Raw genomic sequence first — 22527 nt, forward strand, 5'->3', positions numbered from 1 at the left:
ACACATTTTTCCATACACTTGGGGGAAAGGAAAAAAAAAAAAAGGGCATTGACAAAGAACGTTTGCTGGGGTGGTGGGGCACTGATGTTTTCCTGTTTTGCTCTGTTTTTAAGGCAAAAATTACCCATTTGTCTTAAAGAAAAAAAAAACCACAAACCAAACCTTCGTTGAAAAGTTTTGTGGAAAAACAATATTTACAGCAATTTTTGCTAAAAGTAAACCTCAGGTTTCCAACCATCTCTCTAAAGCAGCGTTTAGCGTTAACATATGTCTGGTTGGAATCTGCCTGAGCCAGAGAACTCATTCTGAACGGACACCAAAAAAAACGCACAATTTTTGCTCCACATAATCTGAGCATAAGATGCTTTCTCCCAGACTTCATGGATTTGACTTCTATCACGCAATTACTGACTATTTTATCTTCAAGAAGCAAGGATCCCAAATGCGGAGCAGACAAACCTCCCAGTCGACGTAATCTGCTTTTCCAGATCTATAGCTTTGCTATAAGTAGCACTGGAACAAAGTGCTGGAAGTAGGTATTTGGTCCGGGGTTATAAATAGGAGAGATTTCATTTGTGGGTGTACAGGCCTCGCTTATAATAGCAGCGGCCTTAATGGCTGCAACTTTGAATTCATTAATTCAGTCAAGGGAAGGCACTGAAGATCCAAAACAGATAATTAGGCCAAAGATAGCCATCATAGCTGTTAACTTCAGGAATTACTGCAACCCTATACAGCGGTTTATGTTTCTACCCGCACTTTCCTCTGCGTTCCTTACATACTGTCTTCACAGAGGCTTATATACCCTTTATTACCGTATCGACTGCTTTACGCAGCGTTTGCCCATACATTCACTCACGTTACACGCTGCAGTGAGGCAGGCCTGACAAAGCCAGCCTGTAACTGCACCAGCCTCTAGCAGCGAAGCGTTCCTTTTCCCCCTGCCAATTCTCAGTCACGCAACATTTTAAAAGTTATTAAATTCTAAATAAAGGAGATTAAGGATGCCAAATTCTATTCTGTGCTAAAAACGGCAATCAATATTTGTCAAGACAATAATGTCTTTAGGGCCAGAAGACCATTATTCTCTAGAGTCATTTTTTTCTTTTTTTGGTAAAGAGACAGTTCATAATATTTTCCAGTCACTGCTGCATCAAACCCAGAGTTCTGGTTGAGTTAGAGCATTTAAATGATCATACCAAATTAGGTATGTTTCTCTCTCAAAATAGAACAGTGTTTTTCCTTATTAATACTGAGTTTATATTTGAAATACAATGGTTTTTTAGTTGAAAACCACAGATGAGTTCAAATCAATAGCAGGGTGGAACAACACATGCACATATACAGCAAGGTACGAACCATTTCTTAAAGCATTAGAGGAATGCGACACCTGTATACTTGAACTATAACCACAATTCCCATGAATCACTATTTTAATCTATTTTGTTCCGAGGTATGGTTTGGTTTCTTTTCTATACGAAGACGGGGAGTTGCTCTTTGTGCAATTATTTTGACAGTCATGTTTATTATGAGAAGTTAATGTCTGTGTGCAGCAAATCTGAGAGTGGATTCAGGACCAGCCTTGTAAACGTGCAGAAAACGGGCAGAGAATGTTTATCACAGTATTTTCCATTTTTATGAGGATGCAGTTGGTTATTATGACAAGGTGAAAGGTCTCAAAGCCTTCATTTTTAGGCCACAGGTGTTCTTTGTAGAGGTTTTTTTTAATAAAGAGTATTATTAGTCCTTTAAATTAGCTCTTATTGAAAGTTACCACATCTGCGTTATGTGGTAATGAAGCCGGGGGGAGGTCATAGCAGGGGACTTGTGCTTGAAGAAAACATCTGGACATTGCTTTGACATTCACTAGTAACTTCTTGTATTTTATTAAGAAGTAAGGAAATTATACTGAAATCAAATGCAAGATTCAAACAATAAATAAAATGAAAATACAGAACCTGAAAAAAAAATCTAGCTTTGAACAAAAAAGCCCTTTCCCTTCTTTCACTCCCCTCCCATGAATTCCAAGTGATGAGATTAATTACCTGTGCAAATAGCAGCATCAGTTAAAAAAGAAAATAAAATGTTCAACCAGTATTTAACACATATCTCTAACGCTACCGTCATTCTGTCTTTCACAGGAGAAGGTACTGTCACTTTAAATAAAGCATTTTTTGTATTGTTACTTTTTTTGGCTGTCATTTTGTTTACTACATCATTTCAGAAAGAGGTGCAGTGACCTTAGGAAGTCCCGTACCTTTATATAGGCAATTTTTTCCTCCACTTCCCCCTGGCTGATACAAGCAGAGAGACTTTGTTTCCTGCGCACAATTACGCCTATCGCTTCCACAGAGAGAAGTAAGGAAAAGTCTACTTTCAACGAAAGGGGGATTTAAAAGCCATCAAAATCCTCGAGTGGAAGTTGCTGAGTAACTGCATGATAGTTCTTAATCATCGAGGCTGACAACTAAATATTTAGGAACTATCGCATTAAGAGACTTGGCTGGGTCAGACGACTGTTCAGCTCCACAGTGCGGTTCGGAATGTTTATAGGGCAGCGGTTACAGTACACGTCAGAAATCCTAACCAGAGTCGCGTACCCATGCTCGCTGTATTTTCTTAAGTGCTTGCTTACAAATGCAAATGACAGTTCTGTTTTACTCAAGTTCTTACACCATACTCCTCACTGCAGTAACCGAGCACAGGAATCGGTCAGGTCGTTTGTTCCCTCGGGCAGGGAAGCTCCTATGTATCAACGCATTGTTTTAATGTCAGTTTCCTATTCTTACAAATCTCGGTTTTATATGTTAAGAACTGTTCATTGACACGTTCAGCACAGTGTACACCTTCTGCAAATTTATTACATTTCTGGCCAGAAAGCCCAATGCAAATTCTAAAAGCCTATAAATATATTTGGTTATAGCTATATGAAATTATTACAGACGAGCTACACTCCAGCTCGCGCCTCCCCTCCAAAATCACAATAGCTGCAAATGAAGTTCACAAAACTGCGTAACAACATCTTCTAGGAAAAAAAAGCATTTAATGTGAATGTGACATGCAAATATTAAGACAGGACACCAGACTTCTTTTCTTTCCCCTTCCCACTGGGTGTTTTATTTTATAGCATTTGCATTAGGTAATCAACTGAAACACTTCAACAACAGAAAGCTGGCAGCATAGTAAGGAAAAATGGAGATTATTTCTCAAACAGCTGTGACAAAATGGTTTCAAGTTGGAATAGTACTGCACAAACGAATCAATTTAGGGAGGGTGAGTGGGAGCGAGCATCTTCAACATGGATTGTGAGGAAAAAAGGCACTATTTAGCTGTGTGTGTGTTTAAAAAGAAAAGAGTCATGAAGGACAATCCATGTTTTTCAAAATTACATTCAGGACTGCTTTAGAAATGCTCACAAACCTGTCTCTTTTTACAGAAGCTACAGAAAGCTGCTGATGTAAATATCAGACAGTACAAGTGTATGAACATTTATAATTATGCTCCAGAAAAGTCTCAGGAAGAGGGCTCTTTCTATAAATACTGCTGCAAAGGTTACGCAGTTGCACAGGCTTGCAGTAGAGGAAGCATCCATGCAACTAAGCAGCCTTACAGTTTCCTTTGAGTTTAATCTCTAGTAGTCATAAAATACGCTCTAATTTTGAAGAGCTAAATTGGCAGTGCACCTGAATCAGGCTTTTCCACTGACTGCTGAAGCACAGTTCAGACAGAGTCATCCATACACCTTTTTGTCACATACACGTTCGGCAACACCGGGTAAACTTCATGGAAAAATTTAAGAGAATTATAACAGAAAATAAGTGAATTTTCCCTGGTATAAAATACAACTGGTCTAAGACCATAAATAAGCAAATGTTTATTCCTGGAAAGTAAAAATAGCTAAGTGCTTTCAGAAAAACTAAGTACCCAGAAAAGGCATTTCAAAAGACCAGGGTGTGCTGCTTCTTCCTCTCCCATACCGTATAGCTATAAATTTTCATGCCTGTTTGAAAACAAAGCCATAATCAGCGTACCATAAGTAGAGACACTGCTTGAAAATCAACCCAGAGCAAGCGGGAATGTGTACGTAGGACAGTCTGCACCCTAGCCTTCTGTCTGCTTACAGATGCACTAACAAAATAAGAGTGAGATTCCTGTTGCAGAATTATTATGGGAAGAAGCTAAAACCACTGTTGCTCTCCTGTCAACGCTGCCCAGTGTGTCACAAGTGCTCCGGGCGTGTGGCGGTCACGGCAATGTAGCTACCAGTGCACCTGCATCTAGCGCCATGATGTTTTTCAACAGGACTACAGTTTTGCACAAAACCTGGGCGTTAATTTTGTACAAAAGGTACAGAATGGTGTAACAAAATCTACTCTCAGCTATATATATGAGCATTTCAGCACTTTTCAAATGAACCCAGCCCCGCAAAAAGCCGATCTCACTCCTGCGCAGAGACTACCGTGACTTCAGGTAAAAGATCCGCGTTGAGAAGGCTGCATAGTAAGTTTACTGATCGTACAACCTGCAACACCAAAACTCCATGTATTGCTGCTTTTCACTATAAGTCATTAAGGGAAAACGCACAAGATATATTCTGTTTATATACTATAAAATATTTTTAATATGAACAATTTGGATTGTTTCCATTTCTGAATAGAAGATGAAAAGAGCAGGTTATTAAAAATCTGTAAAGCTCCTTTTCCTAAACTGTCTTTTAGGAAATCCAAGTTTGATAGTTCTGAATTCAAACAATTCTAAAAAGTTCACAGTTGACTTAATGGCTGCACCAGATATAAAAGACAACAGTCTTGATTCCTTCTGCGTTCCGCAGACAATAACATTTTCAGAGTACATCTGGATGACTACTTCTCCAATTGTAGCTAGCATTTTTAAAAAATATTCCTAAAATTCTTGTTTGTCTCAAACCTGTCAGCTCACAGCAAAGAACAGGAAGCGACATCTGATTAAATAAAGTGTGTTTTCTTATATGAACTATGAAAAATATATTGCTCTTTTAAAAGTAAAAAAAATTGCATTGTTCTATTGTTTTTGTTACTGAAGACTCATAATTAAGAAATTCTGGAAGGAAAAAAAAGAAACACAACTTTTAAAATTGCTTACAGAATAGAAGAGGTTTCTGTAGACAGTACTGAATTCAGTAGAAGTTTTGCCTATTTTTTCCTTGCTAATACAGAAACATTTGTCTACATACCTATTTCATTACTTAGATTAATATTTTATGTTTTCACTTAGTAAACTCTTCTGCTCTCTTAGAGGTGCTCTTCTGAAAATTCTGAAGGAGACTCAAGAAGGTAAACTGATCATTCTGAAGGAAAACAACATGGTCAAAATAATACCTAACATGAAACTATCACTGAGTGGACACTCTTTCCTGGGATTATAAGTATTCATTTTATTTCAAAAAAGTCACTGCTTTGTTATGGGAATTTTTAGATCTCCTTTAGCTACTTTTTGTGTATTACTCCTCAGTTCATTTCTTTAGCTAGGAAACATCTCTTCAAGTGTGAACTAACACATCCTATTCCCAAACACGTTGGCATTATTAATGACGTCAATAGACAAGAACTAGAACAGGAAATCTTATGCATGGCTCATGCTATATAAACGGTAAACTATCAGAAGGAACTTCCCTGATTATTTGGGAAGAACAAAGAGAGATCTATTTTTAAAATGCAAAGGGGAAAAAAACCAAGAAAACAAAGAAAATGCAAGATGTACTTGATAGTGTCTCATTATCCTCTCTGTAATTGGACTGTTGCTTTTGGCTGCAGACATCCAGTTCACAGGCCATTTTCCATTTCCTTTGTTTTCATTACAAGAACAAGCTGGTTAAAGAAACGCCACTCGGTAATTTTAAACTAAGCCTTCAACATCATCCCTTAGGAATTTAAACCTTTACCACCATTCCTTACTTTGTCTCCTCAGTGCCTTCCCCCATCAAACCCAGTGAAAAGCACTTTAAGAAAAGGCAGGTGTAAGATGTGTAAATACTCAGATCTTTAAGAAAATTGAATAGGAAACAAATTCTTGTCGTTCTCCACTGCCATTTGCTATAAAGCAGTGGCCCCAAACATCTGTTCTCAAATTTCAATTTACTTCATCTACCAGGTGTTTCACATTGTTAATAATGGCAACTCACAAATTTACAATAGTCACGTAAGGCAGTTACATAAATACAATTATGTCAATCAAGTTCACTGCATCTTTCTCAACCAGACTATGCATGACACTTTTCTTCTTGTCCTCTTACCACGATAGAAGGATGAAGACCACATTTCTGTAAAGAGAATCCCTGGACAACATTCTGGTATTGAAGTCAGAGAGGTCACTGAGGTGCATTTCCGCAATGTCCAACAGTTAAACCAGGAAGTAGATGTGATGTTTTTCACTTCACACATAACAGAACTGGTGCAAAAAACCCATTTTAAACTAGTTACTTTAAACCTTTTGGTCCAAATACATAAAATAAGCAGTATTTACAGCATTTTACTCCTTTTGTAAATGCAATGCTTTAAAACACGTTATAAAGCACCTTAGTAAAAATATTCTACAGGTAAAAGTATCGAAGTAGTAGGAAAACCCTAACCATACCACAGCTCACTAATGGAGTCATAATATGGATTCACCAATACCTCAGTTTACAATTATTACAAAGAATCCATGGAGAAACTTAATACTGAATTTACGATTTTTATACCACTGTGTAAAGATCAACTAGAACTGGAGACAATACCAACTTTCTCTGTAGTTTTCCCAACCTCAGTCAGTGGTGGTGGGGATAAAAAACAAAACAAAAACCCCACTGCTTTGATTCTTTAACTTTTTACAACGTTCATGTGGAAATGATGTTTTAACGCTTATGATTAGTTGTAATTTTTTAATAAAACCACATATATAAATATGGGCAGTTTCAGCAGCAGCAGCATTTCTCAGCAGAACATGATTAACCGTCCCAATTAATATCATGTGACATGATTCACAAAAACAAAGCACAGATGTCAACCAGTTATTAACACTACTCATATTGTATACAACCAAAATTTCCACGTTGAAAGCTGGGAAAAATGATTTCCTCTTCACAGAAGTATAAATGAAAATAAATTGCTCTGAAAATTAAAAAGAGCATCAACAGAAGCATTTTTGTTTGTTTATATTTTCAACTAGAACTGCTGTGTATTAATTACTCCGAATTAAAGTGTAGATTTCTTCAGGTAAAGGATATTAAGTCCCACCGAAAGTACTAGTTAGATAAAAGAAATGAAGCTTTTGCTTCTGGATTACCAACATAGTTAGTATCCAACGCCCTGGAGGTGATCCACAGCCCACTTTCCTCAGATCTATAAAGAAACGTCTTGGAGGTCTACAAGCAATCTAGGTTCCATGGCTGAGGACTAAGATGACGATGTGACCAAAGATTTAGGTCCAGAAATCTAACAATATAGTGTTCTTAGTTTGATTTCGGGTAAATCTTTTCATAGAAAAAGTTTTGAGCCAGAATATACAATTCTCCATCTTTTTCCCGAACTGCGTGTGCTCTGACAAACTGAAATTGCTCCAGTGCAAATTCATAGAACTCGTTCTCCATTTTCCAGATTTCAGACTGTTGTAGCTTGGCAATAGTTTCTTTTGTGGGAAGTTTTTTCTCAGTTGTTTTCCTAAGATGAGACTTCTTTCCTAAATGCAAAATGAAAGCAATAACTTCACTTTAAGTTCACGTGATTAAAAAATGTTTACAGTCCTTTTATTTACGGAGTTTTATACTCTCAGCATGTTGATAAACTGCATTAGAAATGACAGAATTTAATTCAGAATTTATTAACATAACATGCGGGGTTGGAAAAATCGCAGTCTCTCTCACTAAATGTTAATGAATTTTGCATCAGTTCTTTCAATTCTTTCTCCTTACTCTAATAAACCCAGGGAATGAACACTTCATTTAAGGAGCAAAAGTACTCCACATAATGTACTCCGAGCAAGATTGGTCTTTCAAAATTAATTATTTAGACACTAATCTGATATCAAATGTTAAAAATTTTACAAACTGCAGAGCAAGAGACTTCTTTCATGAGACACAGATGACCAAAATGATGACAGCATTTTCCCTAAGAAGTGCTATCTGTTGCTTTATAATAAACTTGCTAATACTGCACATCTAGGCTCTAGACATCAGACCCTTTTCTCCCTCTATTTGCAGACAGAAGCCCTGCTAAGATGGACCTTTTCTTCATCATAAGTTGCATGGCCAGCTCCTAGAAACTGAGCTATTAGCTACGTAACAAATGCCTTATTACAACTCCGGGTCTTTCTGCACAGCCAACCAGGTCGCATCAAGCACAGTTAATTTCATCAGCAGGGCTTCTGAGGAAATGGAAATCTGCCTCCGCAAGACCTTTCAAAAATGTTCTGATACACACCTGTCACAATTTGTTATGTGTGGTATATATACACAACTGCCTTTACCTGAACAGTAAATATTTACAATTTGTGTAAGGCAGGAAGATACCTGTGCTGCCCTCAAAAAGTTGTACTGAGAGTCTTTAAAAGAGTTTGCCTCTTCTGTAGGAAGATCAACCAACTGAGGGGCAAACCTGGCAGAGACTCAAAACTGTTCATCTAGGCCTAAAGAATTCACATTTAAAAAAAGTGATAAGAGGATAAAAAAATGCATGGAATCCATGGAAATCATTCAAATACCTGTACGGTACAGTTCTGTGGCACCCCTGAAGAACCGGGGCAAAGCTGCCTCCAATAACATGATAAAGTCTTCAAGCTCTTCAGTAACTCCCACTAGAAAGTATTCATTAATCAGATTGTATTTGGCTTGTTCCAAAGCCCATCTGCTTCCCACATTCCTAAAATGACAGAGAACAATTACAGCAAGTTCTGATGTCAGCCAACAATCCTTGGTCCCTAGGTGGAGATTACTTCATAACAAGACATTTGTATAGGAAAGGCAAGACTCATTTCAAGTTACAACCATTCCTAACTCCATTTCCCTTTCCAGTTTCTCTCATCTGTGTTGTTCTCTAAAAATTTAACTCCTGTAGTTATTTTGACTAATAACTCATCCACAAAAAAATGCGCCCAATCCAACATGTTTTTTTTTTTTTTTTTTTAGTTTGCTGTAGAGTTTTTTAAAGTCTGCGTCATTGTTATAAAACATGCGGCATTGACAGATGGACACTATTTGCTTTTGTTTCAGTTTCTATGAAGTAGCATCAGCTACTGGATGTCTGGTAAAGGTTTAAGAAGATAAATTTATGCTGATCTCACTTATTTTATTCTCCACAGAAACTCTAGGAGCTTGAACAAAATATCTCCATTCAGAAAGACAGATATTGTAGCCTGACATAACAGAAAAATGTCAAGACTCCAAATCTACAAAAATTATTTTTAAGATTGAAAACATCTGTTTTCTCTCATAGCACCGCTGATAGAGTATCCTAACATATTGCTTGTTTAGAGAACTGTAAGACTGTTTCAGTAAAATGCATCTTCAAAAGAAAATACATTACTAAGATACCTGCCGCTTCACTCTGTCCAGTCCCTCACACTTTCCCCAGCTGTGCTACATATTCAAATTTGTTAAGTTTACATTTCATCACTGATATACTTGACTAACAACTTAAGCTACATTTATCTCCCTACCAGCATTCGGAGCTGTGGCCACAGAAGAATGGAATTTGAAGCCAGAGTTTCTCCGGAGCACAGTCTGAACCTCCAGCTGCCACACATTCATCAAAGGTCTGGAACAAAGACAAAACTGAGCTGAGCTTTAAAATCTAGTGTATGTATCAAACATCTCAACCTGTTACCTGCTAAATGTAGTGGGGACAGAAAAACACAAGATCTGATGTGAAAGGAAAAAAAGAGGAACATTTTCAAGCCTTGCTTTCACAGTGTTATTAGGAGGACCTATTTGTCTCAATTAAAATAGTACTTGGACAGTCTTTTATGATTAGAACTAATGAACAATTTGATCTACATGATCCATTTGATATGCCTTTCATATAACCATGATAAAGGCTATAAACCAAAACAAGTAAACAGTCAATAAGCATTGGTATCACTATTCTTGCCTTACAAAAGAAGTCACTGAAGATACAGCATCAAACGCCATCAGGATTTGTGTGACACTAGAACAACTGGATATATAAACCATAGAACGCCGTGCATTTAGTGTTTTAGATTAGACAATGTTCTATTACATTTTAAATATTACGACAAATAACTGCCATTTCAGAGGCTAATTTGTTTTTTGGGAGTCAGAAGTGAAAGCAAGTTGTTCCCTGCGTAACAGAATATTCCACACAACAGGGCTCTACCTGGACAGATGGCCATAGCAACAGAGTTTCAGCTGCAGTAACACAGTTACAATAAGATCACCATTAGCACTGTAAAGAATTTGTAAATATTTTACCCAGTCACCATAAAGTAAGTATTTATGATATTTCTAATCAAGATATAAGCCATGTATCTAGGATAGATTTTTAAAGAAGTATTTAATAACGAATACGTGATCACATGACAACTTTTTAGACTGTTTCTTCTGCATAATTACAAGTTTCTGTTCAAAAGAACTACGTAAAAATACATTTGCTTAATTATTTGGTGTTAGAACAAGGACAACGTCCTTTGCTTCTATTTTGAGATGAAGTTTCTGAGATAATCTTAAAAAATTTACTGATATCAGGCCAAAGCAGGGATTAACCTGTGGTGTCGTGTTCCACATTGCACTTTGAGTTTAGAATTGCTCGCACATGTCACATATCACAGATAAAAATGCAGCTTAGCTAGGAAAACAAGATATTGCTATACTTTCTCTAGCATAGTTCTCTAGAGAAATTCTGCACCGATCTGTCATGAGTACTTTATAACATTAACATTACCTGAGAATTAAATTGCTTAAATGCACCTCCTAACTTACGAATGTAAATACTAAATACGAACTGGTATCTGTCAAAAGAAAGACTTCTTTGCTTATACCTGCAGGTTATTTTATAGTTAACACGCAAAAGCAAACCATTTTTTAAGTAAGATGAAATAGGACAGGCTTCCTTCCCCACTTCCTCTTACATAGTTACCTTGACTACTCCATCCAGTGATTTTATTATAAGAAACACTTGTCTCTACAGACTCTGTTCCTGGACCCAACCTACCTACAACTTTGGATGCACAGGGATATAGAAAGAAAATGAATGAAGAACTCTTCCACAGAAATGCTGTGGTATGGACCGGGAGAGGGCGAGGGTGTAAAGTATGTTGAGATTCCTTTCCAGTTAATAAAGGCACGATTGACTTCCATTAGAAAGATTGCATTTTTGACCTTTTCCATTTTTCATTTGAAGAGCTCTTAGTAAATCTACTGTAACATGGATTAGAATAGATATCAGTGTTATAGACACTGCGATTAGGCCAATCCATTGTTGAGTTTACCAAATTTTATATCAAATGTACAAAAAACTGACACCATCCATATATACACAGTTTTCTTGGACACACCATGGAAAAATAGTATTACCTGATATAAATGAAAGAAACCCTGAAACTTGGCATATCAAATCAATTTCACTTCAGATGAACTAGAGATGCTTACAGGAAAAGTTAAATCTGTACGGAAACAACTAAGTCTTAGACCTAAGTAGAGTGGCACGCTAGTGACAAAACAAAAAAAGCATCATAAATAGAAAAACATAAAATCATCAATGCAATGCATTACAAACATAAATAGGAATGCATTTCAACTTCTCAGCAAATTTCCAGTAAATCAGAACTTAAAGTGCAGTTTACCAAGCAGTAGCATTTGAGATTTTGGCTTAACATTTCCCAGTGCCTACCTAACAAGTCTGTTTGGATTATAATTCAAAAATAAACCACTACTTTAAAATTTTGTTCTTTTAAATAAATATTAAGTCCTATAAACAGCTTGAACTACGTAGCATGCTGAGCTTTCTACCTCATCCATCTCTACCAGGAAGGAATTCCACTGGCCAAACCATGTTCCTCATGAAAAGGAACAGAGTAGGTTACAAAATATGAGATCCTGTCTCCCTTTCTAAAAACGCCTTTATGATACCATAACACCAAATCATCTCTGTAGTTGGTCTATAAAGATACACTTTTTTAAGCATAATTGCAATTACTGTTCTGCTTGAAGCTTTCCTCTACCTATGCTCTAGGGTGTCTGGACAAACTGAAATGCAGTAGCTGAAGATGGCGCCAAAACCTAAATAACAGAGGAGCAGTTTGTTATCAACTGGAAAGGAAAGAGGAATGGTCTCTTCCCAATATTTAAAAGACACTATTTGGATTGTGTGGCAGGGTGCACACAAAATAATTAGTCATATGGTGTTTATCATAGAATCCTAGAACAGTTTGGATTGGAAGGGACCTGAAAGATCATCTAGTTCCAACCCCCCTGCCATGGGCAGGGACACCTCCCACTAGACCAGGCTGCGCAAAGCCCCATCCAGCCTGGCCTGGAACACTTCCAGGGATGGGGCATCCACAGCTTCTCTGGGCAACATCTTCCAGTGCCTCACCACCCTCACAGTAAAGAGTTTCTTCCTAATATCTAATCTAAATCTCCTATCTATCAGCTTAAAACCATTACCCCTTGGTCCTATCGCTCCACTCCCTGATAAACAGTCCCTCCCCCATGTTTCCTGTATGCCCCCTTTAGGTACTGAAAGGCTGCTATAAGGTCTCCCTGGAGCCTTCTCTTCTCCAGGATGAACAACCCCAACTCTCTCAGCATGTGTTCATAGGAGAGGTGCTCCAGCCCTCTGATCATCTTTGTGGCCGTCCTCTGGACTCACTCCATCTTGGGGGCCCCAGAGGCGGGGTCTCATGAGAGCGTAGTAGAGGGGTAGAATCACCTCCCTCAACCTGCTGGCCACGCTTCTTTTGATGCAGACCAGGATGTGGTTGGCTTTCTGGGCTGCAAGTGCACGTTGCTGGCTCATGTGCAATTGAAGCATGAGCTTGTCATCAACCAACACCCCCAAGTCCTTCTCCTCAAGGCTGCTCTCAATCCATTCTCCGCCTGGCCTGTATTTGTGCTTGGGACTGCCCTGACCCATGTGCGGGACCTCGCACTTGGCCTTGTTGAACTTCATGAGATTTGCACGGGCCCACCTCTTGAGCCTGTCTGGGTCACTCTGGATGGCATCCCTTCCCTCCAGCGTGTCAACCATGCCACACAGCTTGGTGTCGTCAGCAAACTTGCTGAGGGCGCGCTCAATCCCACTGTCCATGTTGCTGACACATCAAAACCAAAGCATCAGCTTTTCTACAGCTTTTAGTGAAAAATGTATCTCTCAGTCTTCAACATGAGATGTAGATTTCTTACACAGGAGAATAAGCTTAACCTGACATAGGAGAATAAGCTTAACTTGATACTTACAACTCTGGATACTTGAAACCACTTTTTAGTTTTACCTATTTTTTTTTTAATAAACTGTAAAATAAAGTGAATTTATAAGGTTACAAAGAACATACTTAATGTTACACTCTGGTCCAGTATGGACATATGGGGAGAATATCATTTACAAAGCCACCATCATCATCACCAAGGCTCATACAAGAACTATTCAGTTTTTATCAGGACATTTTTTTAAATTGTTTTCACATTAACTTTAGTAAGGACAACATATATAATAAAGTGTACTTTACCTTTTTATCTCCCTGTTTTCGCCTCCGTAGCCCTGGTCTGTAATCATCTCCAAAGCGCAGAAAGTAATAATAAGAAACTAGTCGTTCTATAGGATCTCTTATGACATTTATGTAAATTGGTTTCTTTTTAACACCAAATCTGAAGCAAAAGAGGAAAAAATGCCTTTTAATGGCCAAATCAAAGCTTCTCATTAATACTTAAAAGCCTGTCTCTGTTGATATAACTGAAATCTATCTATATACAGAGAAGACGATGGTGAAAGGAAGCTTAAATGTCACTTCCTCCCACCCCCACATCCAGTGCGTTAGGTGGGTGTGAAAGTCAGTTCAACTCCAGTTTTCCTAGGACTGTGATTTTAGTTTCTTTTTTTAGAGAAACAAGCAAAACTGAAATATTCTCACACAATAGATACTAAAAATGTTTATACAACCATTCTGAGTCTATAAATGCCTTAATAGGTCTAGCAGCCATGTACATGTTAATAATAAGTACAAGGAAGTTTGATATTGAGTTCCTGCCCTCCTGAAGTGTGCTATGCGATGCTGCAAGTGGTTTTCCTGGCAGGTCTCCAGTTGTCAAGAGACATGAATTCTACGAGAAGGAAGACAAAGCTCAGAGCTCATCCATTACCGGGGTTGAATCCATATGGCTATGCTTATTAAATATAAGCCTAAGATAGTATCTGTAACCATATTAACTTCCTTATCTAGAGATATAAAATTTTACCTTAGACATTTACCCTAAGCAAATTTTGATTTACTGTGGTACAAACAGGAAGCTTGATGAAATGAGGTGGTAAGCTCACGGGACACATGAGAAAGATTAAACCACCGAAACTGTTTTGTGCAAATGCTACCTTGTATTGCAAGGAAATGATCTACGTTCAAGACAGCTTTTACGATACATTTCTCAGTTTTATTTTCTTTTCCTTTTGAGACATCACTGTGGCAAATAAATATGGTATCCAAATATTAAAGAGGTTACATCACAATGGAAATTGCAAGTGTGTAAAGTGCCCTGAAGTAAAGCTAGGAGCTGGAAAAAACTTCTCTTCTGTTCCCATGCAAACAGGGAAAATGTTCTGTATTGACAGAGGGCCATTCAAGCCTCCTAGCTTGGCTAAAAGAGAGAGCACTCGTAGTTTTAAGATGCAATACCATTATTGTTAAAGTGGTACTGTAAATTATAATTCCAGATACCGCTCATATGAGGAATCTTAAGTTGAAAAGCTGAAGAACAGAAACATAGAATAAGCGGCAGAAAACAGGAAGTTAGAAAAAAACAATTCAAAGGCATTACTTTGGCGAAAGACCAGCACTACAGATACTGAAATTGTTAAAGGCTACAAAAAGACCAATTGATTCTTCAGATGTTGCCAGCAGAGTACCAACGAATCAGACTGCAGCAGTTAAAGGCGGCATTGCTGACATCTGTCTGTATGCCAGCTCTTACTCCCCAAAGTCTGCAAAACAGGAGCGTGTGAATGTTTCAACCATTTTAATGCCAAGTCCAGACCTTGAACTGCACCCTCTTTCAGGTCCACCAAAATGCCTGAGACACGCACGTGTGTCCCCTTCTACAGACTCTATTGCAAGTGCTGTAGAAGGCTGTAACAAACCATTTTAATATATTATCAGCCTCAACCAATACTATGTATCTGTGGGTTAAATAAAGGTGTCAAAGCCTTTGGAAATGTTTGTGTTGGATTGTACATTCATATGGATTTGCACATGACCTCACAAAACTAGCTTCGGTTACAATAACGTAAGCCACTTACTATTGTAACTTTATTAATAGTGATAATCATTTGGTGATTGCATTGTCAAAGAACTTTTTTTCCAACCATTTACCAGAGAAAATATGGAATAATGGTGGATCAGAAATTTAAAAAAAAAAAAAAAAGGAAAAAATGTGAACTTTTACAGCTATAACTTCTACATGGATGGGTTATGATAACCTGTCCTTAATACTGTAAGACATCGACTGAATCCAGTTCTTTAAGCTTCAGCATAACTTAAGAAGTACTTCTGATATTTGACAGCGGACCTAAGTCTGATGTCTGCGTATAAGCAGGCATAGACTTTTCTGAAATATTTTTAACTTCTCAACTACAAGAATGTTCACTACAAGAACATACCTCACAACCTTAAAAGTGTGGGTCTTGCCAAGCACAACCAGAGTATTCAAGATTTTATTTTAATAATGAAACTCCAAAATATGAGAAAGCAAGCTTTTGTGGGGAAAAAAATTCATCATTTCAGTGAAAGGATAACAAACAACAAACACAAGGATAACACAGTCCTGGAGGGAAGATGCAGATGAAAGAAATCTGTGAAATTGCTTATATGCTTTCTAGAAGTAAAATAATTGTTTTAGTTTTAAAAGTTCCAGTATCCAAAAATGTTTTCAGCTTTGTGAAATGAGTAATGTGTAAAATAACATTCACCTCTGTTGTTCCAGAAAACTGTTGCTCAGTTCAAGGGTTTATTAATGTTGCAGCATTTTAACTTTCAAAAGGCAGAAAGGAAGCTAATGAAATTTGATATTTTATTTTATCGATTGCTTTGCAATTAAGACCTCTTGCCTGTTACTTTTTGTAAACTCCAAGCTTTTACTTGGTGCCACTGGTAATTTCCAGCTCCTATTGTAGCTTTTAGCATTTTATATTATATAATACACTGTACTGGGAATCTGTGAAGCTCTCACTTCCCTTTTTCATTCTTTGTAATAAAAAGCTAGAATTAAAAATCAGTGTACATAATAGAATGAATAATTAAAAACAATGACTAAAGAAAAGAAATTCTTACATACAAAAAACTAATTTCACTAAATAAATGTTTTAATACATAGAAACATAACACTGCTGAGGACTGACCATCAGCAAGAGGTAAAAGTAGGAGTTACTATTGTTTGTGCAGTCAAATATGCTGAGATCTGAAAATTCCACTTTCAAATTTAAACCATTTTCCACATGCTGCAAGTGCAAGATGAAGCACTGCCTGGTAAGCATCTTAAGCAAAACCAACTTGCCAGTTCAAGAGGCAGTTTCACAAGACTGAGCTACTGAGGATCACTGCTTCAGATCCAGAAGCAAAAATAAGACAAGAAAAGAAATACACGGAGGAGGGAACACAGATAATCCTGAACCTTTGAAGTCACTGGGAGGATTTTTACCTCATTTTCTTTTAAATTAACTTCAGAAGTAGCAGCACTTAACTCCACAAGAATTATTTTAATGCTTTTTACTGCAAGTCAAATTACAATAGGACAGAAAACTGCTTTAAAATATAACTTTTAATATTTTGATAAAGTGTAAAGAGATACTCTGACAGAGAAGAACTACACAACTTAAGAGGCAGGTGGTATTACTTGTGATATGAAACATATTTGAGAACAGGTTTCTTAAACTTCCCAGAACTGGAAGCCAACCTTAAGGCAGAACTGCCAGTGTTCCAGAGAAAAGCCAGGATCTTCAGTAAAACAAGCCTGTAAAATTCAGACAAGGAATACTAAACCTAGCAGATAAGTAGTTTTAAAATTAGAGTCCGCTACATTTTATCATGCAAAAAGACAAGAGAAAACTGCGAAATTCAAAACCAAATATTATTCATCATAGGAATTTCAGTGTTTTTCAAAACTGCAGTTGTCAGACTTTAATCACTAGAGGGCACTAACATCCCAGCTGGAGCCAAGCAACTTAATCTACTATGCTACTCAACAGATAAATCCAAGGGTAACATACTTCGCAAAGTCCAAATAAGATATATGTCCATGGTAAAATCCTGGTTTCATTTCCTTCCAGGAAGTCACATTCTTCACAAATCGGACCTGTAAAAGTAGACAGCAGAAAATAATTCTGTACAGCTAGAACACATTAAATTGCCCCATACATGGTGTTTTCCGGTTTGTACGTAAAATCTTATAATGCATTAGAAAAAAAAGTCTATTTTGAATATTATCCAAGGGTTTGTGCCAGCTAAAATAGACTTTACTGCAAGCATACAGATGACTCATTTTAGATCACCACAACTTAATGATCAGAAACTAACCAAAAGCAGAATACAGCAATCAGAAGGGTAATTCAAGGAAAGCTACCACAAAAACATTAGCAAGACAAACATTAAATATTTGTCAGTCCATTTCATTTGTAATTTGCAAGGGATGCAGAATTCCCTCAGCAATAAGCAGAAGTGCAAGTACACCTTTGATGGAATTGGCTGATCTGTATTAAGTCCCTCAAATAAAAGTGTACCAGATTTACAAGCATGTTTTTAGACCTATTTTACTACAACGTAAGAAACAAATCTTGTTGTTCAGCAGATGGTTCATCTGCTCCACCATCCCAAAATGCAATGCATGAGTAATCCAAAATTTTATAAACGTATATAGTGTAAATTAGATCTATAGCTTACCATTTTGAATAGTTATCTTAAGCCTAACATTTCAGTGAAACTTCCATGTTAAAGCACAAAGTAGCCCTTAAACAAGGGCTGATGAAGCAGTTATCACCAAACTTCACAAAAATAGGAATAGCTTTACATTTCAAAGATAAAAACAAAGAAAGATACATGCCCCAAACCAGAAAGTATGATCAAATTAAGTGGGACACACAAATCCTGATATAGCTTAACTTTATTAGATGAACAGAATATTTAACATCAAAGCATTTAACTCTGAAAGTTATTTCAAAACTAGCAAATTGGATAATAAAGAAAAGATGATAAATTTGTACTGCCTGAGCTGTCTGACAATGATATGCCATTTCTTACGCTGAGAATTAGAAGATAGCGTTCCCTCCACATCTACATCATCTTTTCTGTTACACAGTGACATAGATAACCACAAAGATACTGAGGTGAGACAAGAGAGTCAAAAAAGGAAAGTTTGAGAGCTCAAGACAACACACTAACATTGTGTAAGGTCCAACGGATTGAGAGTGTCCTGAAACATATTTATTATAACCAACAAATTGAGGATTTTAAGAGGCAAGCCAGGCCTGCTGGTGTTTCTTCAAATGTGCAAAACTCGCTGTCTACAGTTTAAGAGGTTGATAACCTTTGCTTATTTCTTCAAAAACTGGCTCTTGGAGCCTCAGGTAAAAGAAATGGATATTACTTTTTAATAACAGGCAGCATTCAGTTTTTCAGTGTACAAGTTTCGCAGTCTGTGGCATTTCACCATTTAAACCATATAATGCATGTGAAAATTGTGGCAAATCTAGCTGAAAAGCACTGCACAATGTTATACAACGGTGTTTCACAAACTGCATTGGCTTTCTGTCTGGTTTTGTCCACAGCACAATCTGACAATATACCTGAGACTTTGAATCCAGTTGAACTACCTTTACTGCTACTGAAACAAACCACACTTTCATTGACTGTACCTGTCAAAGATTAACGACAAGATATTTTGAGTGGAGAGCCTCAGCTATGAATATTTCTATACCTGGGGAAGAAGTTCCTAAATGCAAAGTATATATTATAGTCTGTTCTCCCACCTCCAAACCCCAAAATGTCACAGTTGGTTGATACAACTCGGCAAGTAAACCCGTTATGCTACCTATTGTGTGTAGTGCAGCATGCATATTAAAGTGTACATTTCAGTTACGTTTCCACAAACAGGCTTTCTGAAATCTAGCAGTAGCTAGATTTCAGTTTGTAATAGGCTAGGACTAGACACAGGGCAATGTTAAGTGAAAATCCCAAGGGTCAGTTATGTCTTAAATCCCCATGGCACCACCTGGCATCAAACCTTAGATGTTCCAGTAATAGTTAAAAAAATCCTTTATTGCCTTTGTGTTACAATGTCATTGTCTGTTAAGGAAATAATTTTTATGAACATAGGATGGATGTTCTAGCCTCGTATTAACTTTAACACCAGGCAAGCTAAGAGAAGGCTAGGAAGGTTTTATAAGACAGCTGTGACATTTACCTCTGGATGGATGTAAGACAGACCGGCAGCATGCTGTGCCCCTGAGAATTTAAGTTTTTAACACCTATAACTAGGCCTGCAGGCAAGAGATTCGCTCCCCTCCTCTCCCCAGTTTGCAGTGTTCCAAAAATCAGAATTGTTCCAGGTCACAGCCAGCCTAATGAGTCTGGATTCACATATTTTAGGGCAAAGATGAATATTGCTTGCTGCTTCGTACTGTTAAATATGATCAATTTTACCTTTCTTTTCGGGGCTCAGCAGATACTGGAGCTTTTGAGAGACCGAGCAAGCTTCTCCCATCTGAACCCAACTGAATAAAATTTGAGGTTACTTTAAAAGTTCAGATAGACGTGAATGGAATTCCTGTGAAGTTGTTTCATGGTGCTTTTATATAATCAGCTACAAAGTTGCTTCACAGCCTTTAGGAAGTGAGAAATCAGCTGAGCTTCACTGAATTAAAGAGCCAGATCAAACGTACTCTGGGGGCGTAAGATGTCCGGAAAGGTAAGTTAAATACATTCAGTTTCCAAGATGATAAGAATTTAAAACAAGTCCCAGTGAGTCAAAAGGAAAAAAAAAAAAAACAACCAAAAAACAAAACAAAACCAAACCCCAAAAAACCAAAAACCCAAAAAAATCCAACCCAGCATACTTGGTGTGCGCGAAAAGCCCTGGGAAATCTGTACATGCAAATCAAAGTGATGTTGTAAGCTGTCACCTCTGTCCACTAACTGCTTCCATCAATCCCTCTTCTCTACACTCTGAACACACACCCCCCCACACACCCCTGCTGCCCCCAAAAGGTGGTATGGTCATTACCCTGTGGCCTGGTATCACATGGACCTTTGGACACCAAAAAAGCCCCAGCTTTTCATGCCATTATATTCTAGGTTTTTTTGTCAGTTGCAGAGGAACTGACTTAAAATTACAAATAACTTGGGGGATGAATGTCACATGCCCCACCTGGTGAGGACACATGAGGATTTTCCATTTGAACTACAAAAATAGGGCTCTCAAGTAAGACTGAAGACCAACACTGTCCCCATGAAAGGAAATCTCAGATTCAGATTTAAAGACAAAGTGTGATGGGATAACCGAATCAGAATCCCTCTGCAGGAAGGCACCGGTAGCTTCGCTATCCAAATTGTCATACAAGCGAATAACTTCTAGTTAGCTCTAAATCAGAGGGTCAGGAATGCTGCAAGCAGGCTAGCAGCTCACCTTTGGCTGCAGGTCATGAGAAACCACAAGCAAGCAGAAGGCAAGGGCAGCTGAGAGGCAATTTTGTGAGATGGTGAAAAGACGAGAGTTCACCAGTTCAGCCATGGTACAGCCGGGACACCTGCCTCACACGAACAGCTCTTCCTCAGAAAGAAAAATACAATTGGCACATGTACAGCAGTGGACACTAGTACTCACTAGGCCATCTAACTCCAAGAGAAAAATTCTTAAATGTTCAGGAGCTCATGACAGTACTTCCACTTCTAACAGAGTTGCTGCAACCTTTTACTCGCTCCACTTCCAACAGCCATTGAGACCTTCACCAGCAGAGGAAGTACTACTAAAGTCAGTATGAGTGTGCTATCCTCTGAGAGGCCACTATTTTAGAATACATTTGGAAGAAAGATTACGAATTTTCAGGTTGCTCTTTTGAGAAAAATGGAAAGAGAAACTGCGTGAGAAAAAAAGAACAAGGAAAAGAAAACAGCAAGCTGAGGGAATGAAATGCTGGATAATTGTGCCATGGTTTTTCTGTGTCCACAACAGTACAGAAAATGCATTCTCATAGCCCCTTCTCTAATAATATATCAAGAATACATGCTGCAAGACAGAACCTAGTAATTTTGTTTTAAATGTTTTAGAGGACAATTTCACCACGTAGCAAAAAAGCTGAAGTTTGTGTGGCCGGTATGCTATCTAACCAGCCATAACGAAGGCATACATACAGGGGCAAAAAGTATCAGTACTGAAACATGCAAGCAACAAATTCCGCCAAACAACTACTCTGATTTAATGAAAGCAAGTGTTTTTGTTACAGACCACACAGGTCAGAAGTGCAACATGGGCAACGCGGCACTCAGCTTGCTGCAAAGAAAAGGCCCAAGCTGTGGAAAGAGGGGCAGCTCCCAGGATCCTGCTGTCAGAGAAGCTACAAAAGAAAGGAGGGCTGCTTGGACAAGTTCCATCTGAAACTAAAATGGATGGGGTTAGGGACTCTTATCGGATTATCTCAAATCAGATACAGATTATATTTGGAGTGGATTTTAAACAGGTTTTTTTCAGATTGCAGTCAAAATGTAAAGGTTTCACATATGGACAGAGAACTTAAAATCTGTTACAGAGTTAGAGTTGTTGGGAAAAAGTAAAGCAGACGTAGTGCATAATGGAGGGCTCACTGTTTTACAAAGTTATGTCAGGCCCAAGACAATCTTCACCTTGCTTAGGGAGATTTGCTTTAAAAATACAAATATAAACAGTATTTTCCATACTCTGTGTGTGTGATTATATATATATATACACACACACACACAGAGTATATATAGTTTGTAACAGTTTTATCACTGATAAACCAATTTTGCCTCTATGATATGTTTACATATTTTACTACTGGTGCATATACTCCTAACAGACTCAAGTAAACTATACTGATGAAGATGGCACGTGAATATTTCATGCAAATCCACGCCCACAAAGAGTAAACCTAAATCAGCTACTACTCTGCACCCTTGCCGTCTCCAGAATTACGTGTTATGACTTACAACGGCAAGTTGCTATCTCAGTATACTAAACATAAATATTTCTTCTTCTTTAAGCAACTATGCAATATATATTAAGGTTTTCATTATCAGCATCCCCCAGTTAATAGACACTGAAGAGGAAGAGTACCAATTGTCTAATTA

At 37.7% G+C, this 22527-nt stretch overlaps 1 protein-coding gene across 1 annotated transcript in view; it reads right to left on the reverse strand.

The window, feature by feature from the left end:
* Positions 1 to 5831: 5831 nt before the first annotated feature.
* The window catches only part of HS2ST1 (heparan sulfate 2-O-sulfotransferase 1), an 82979-nt gene continuing 66283 nt past the window's right edge, over positions 5832 to 22527 (reverse strand). The window contains exons 3-7 of the mRNA XM_074598071.1: positions 17439 to 17524; positions 13696 to 13834; positions 9670 to 9767; positions 8716 to 8873; positions 5832 to 7695 (exon numbers count right to left, since the gene is read on the reverse strand). Of these exons, the coding sequence (XP_074454172.1) occupies positions 7469 to 7695; positions 8716 to 8873; positions 9670 to 9767; positions 13696 to 13834; positions 17439 to 17524 (708 nt within the window). The 3' untranslated portion in view covers positions 5832 to 7468. The remainder of the gene's footprint in view (positions 7696 to 8715; positions 8874 to 9669; positions 9768 to 13695; positions 13835 to 17438; positions 17525 to 22527) is intronic.

This window comes from Larus michahellis, chromosome 8 (assembly GCF_964199755.1).
Source record: "Larus michahellis chromosome 8, bLarMic1.1, whole genome shotgun sequence".
NCBI classification, from domain to species: domain Eukaryota; kingdom Metazoa; phylum Chordata; class Aves; order Charadriiformes; family Laridae; genus Larus; species Larus michahellis.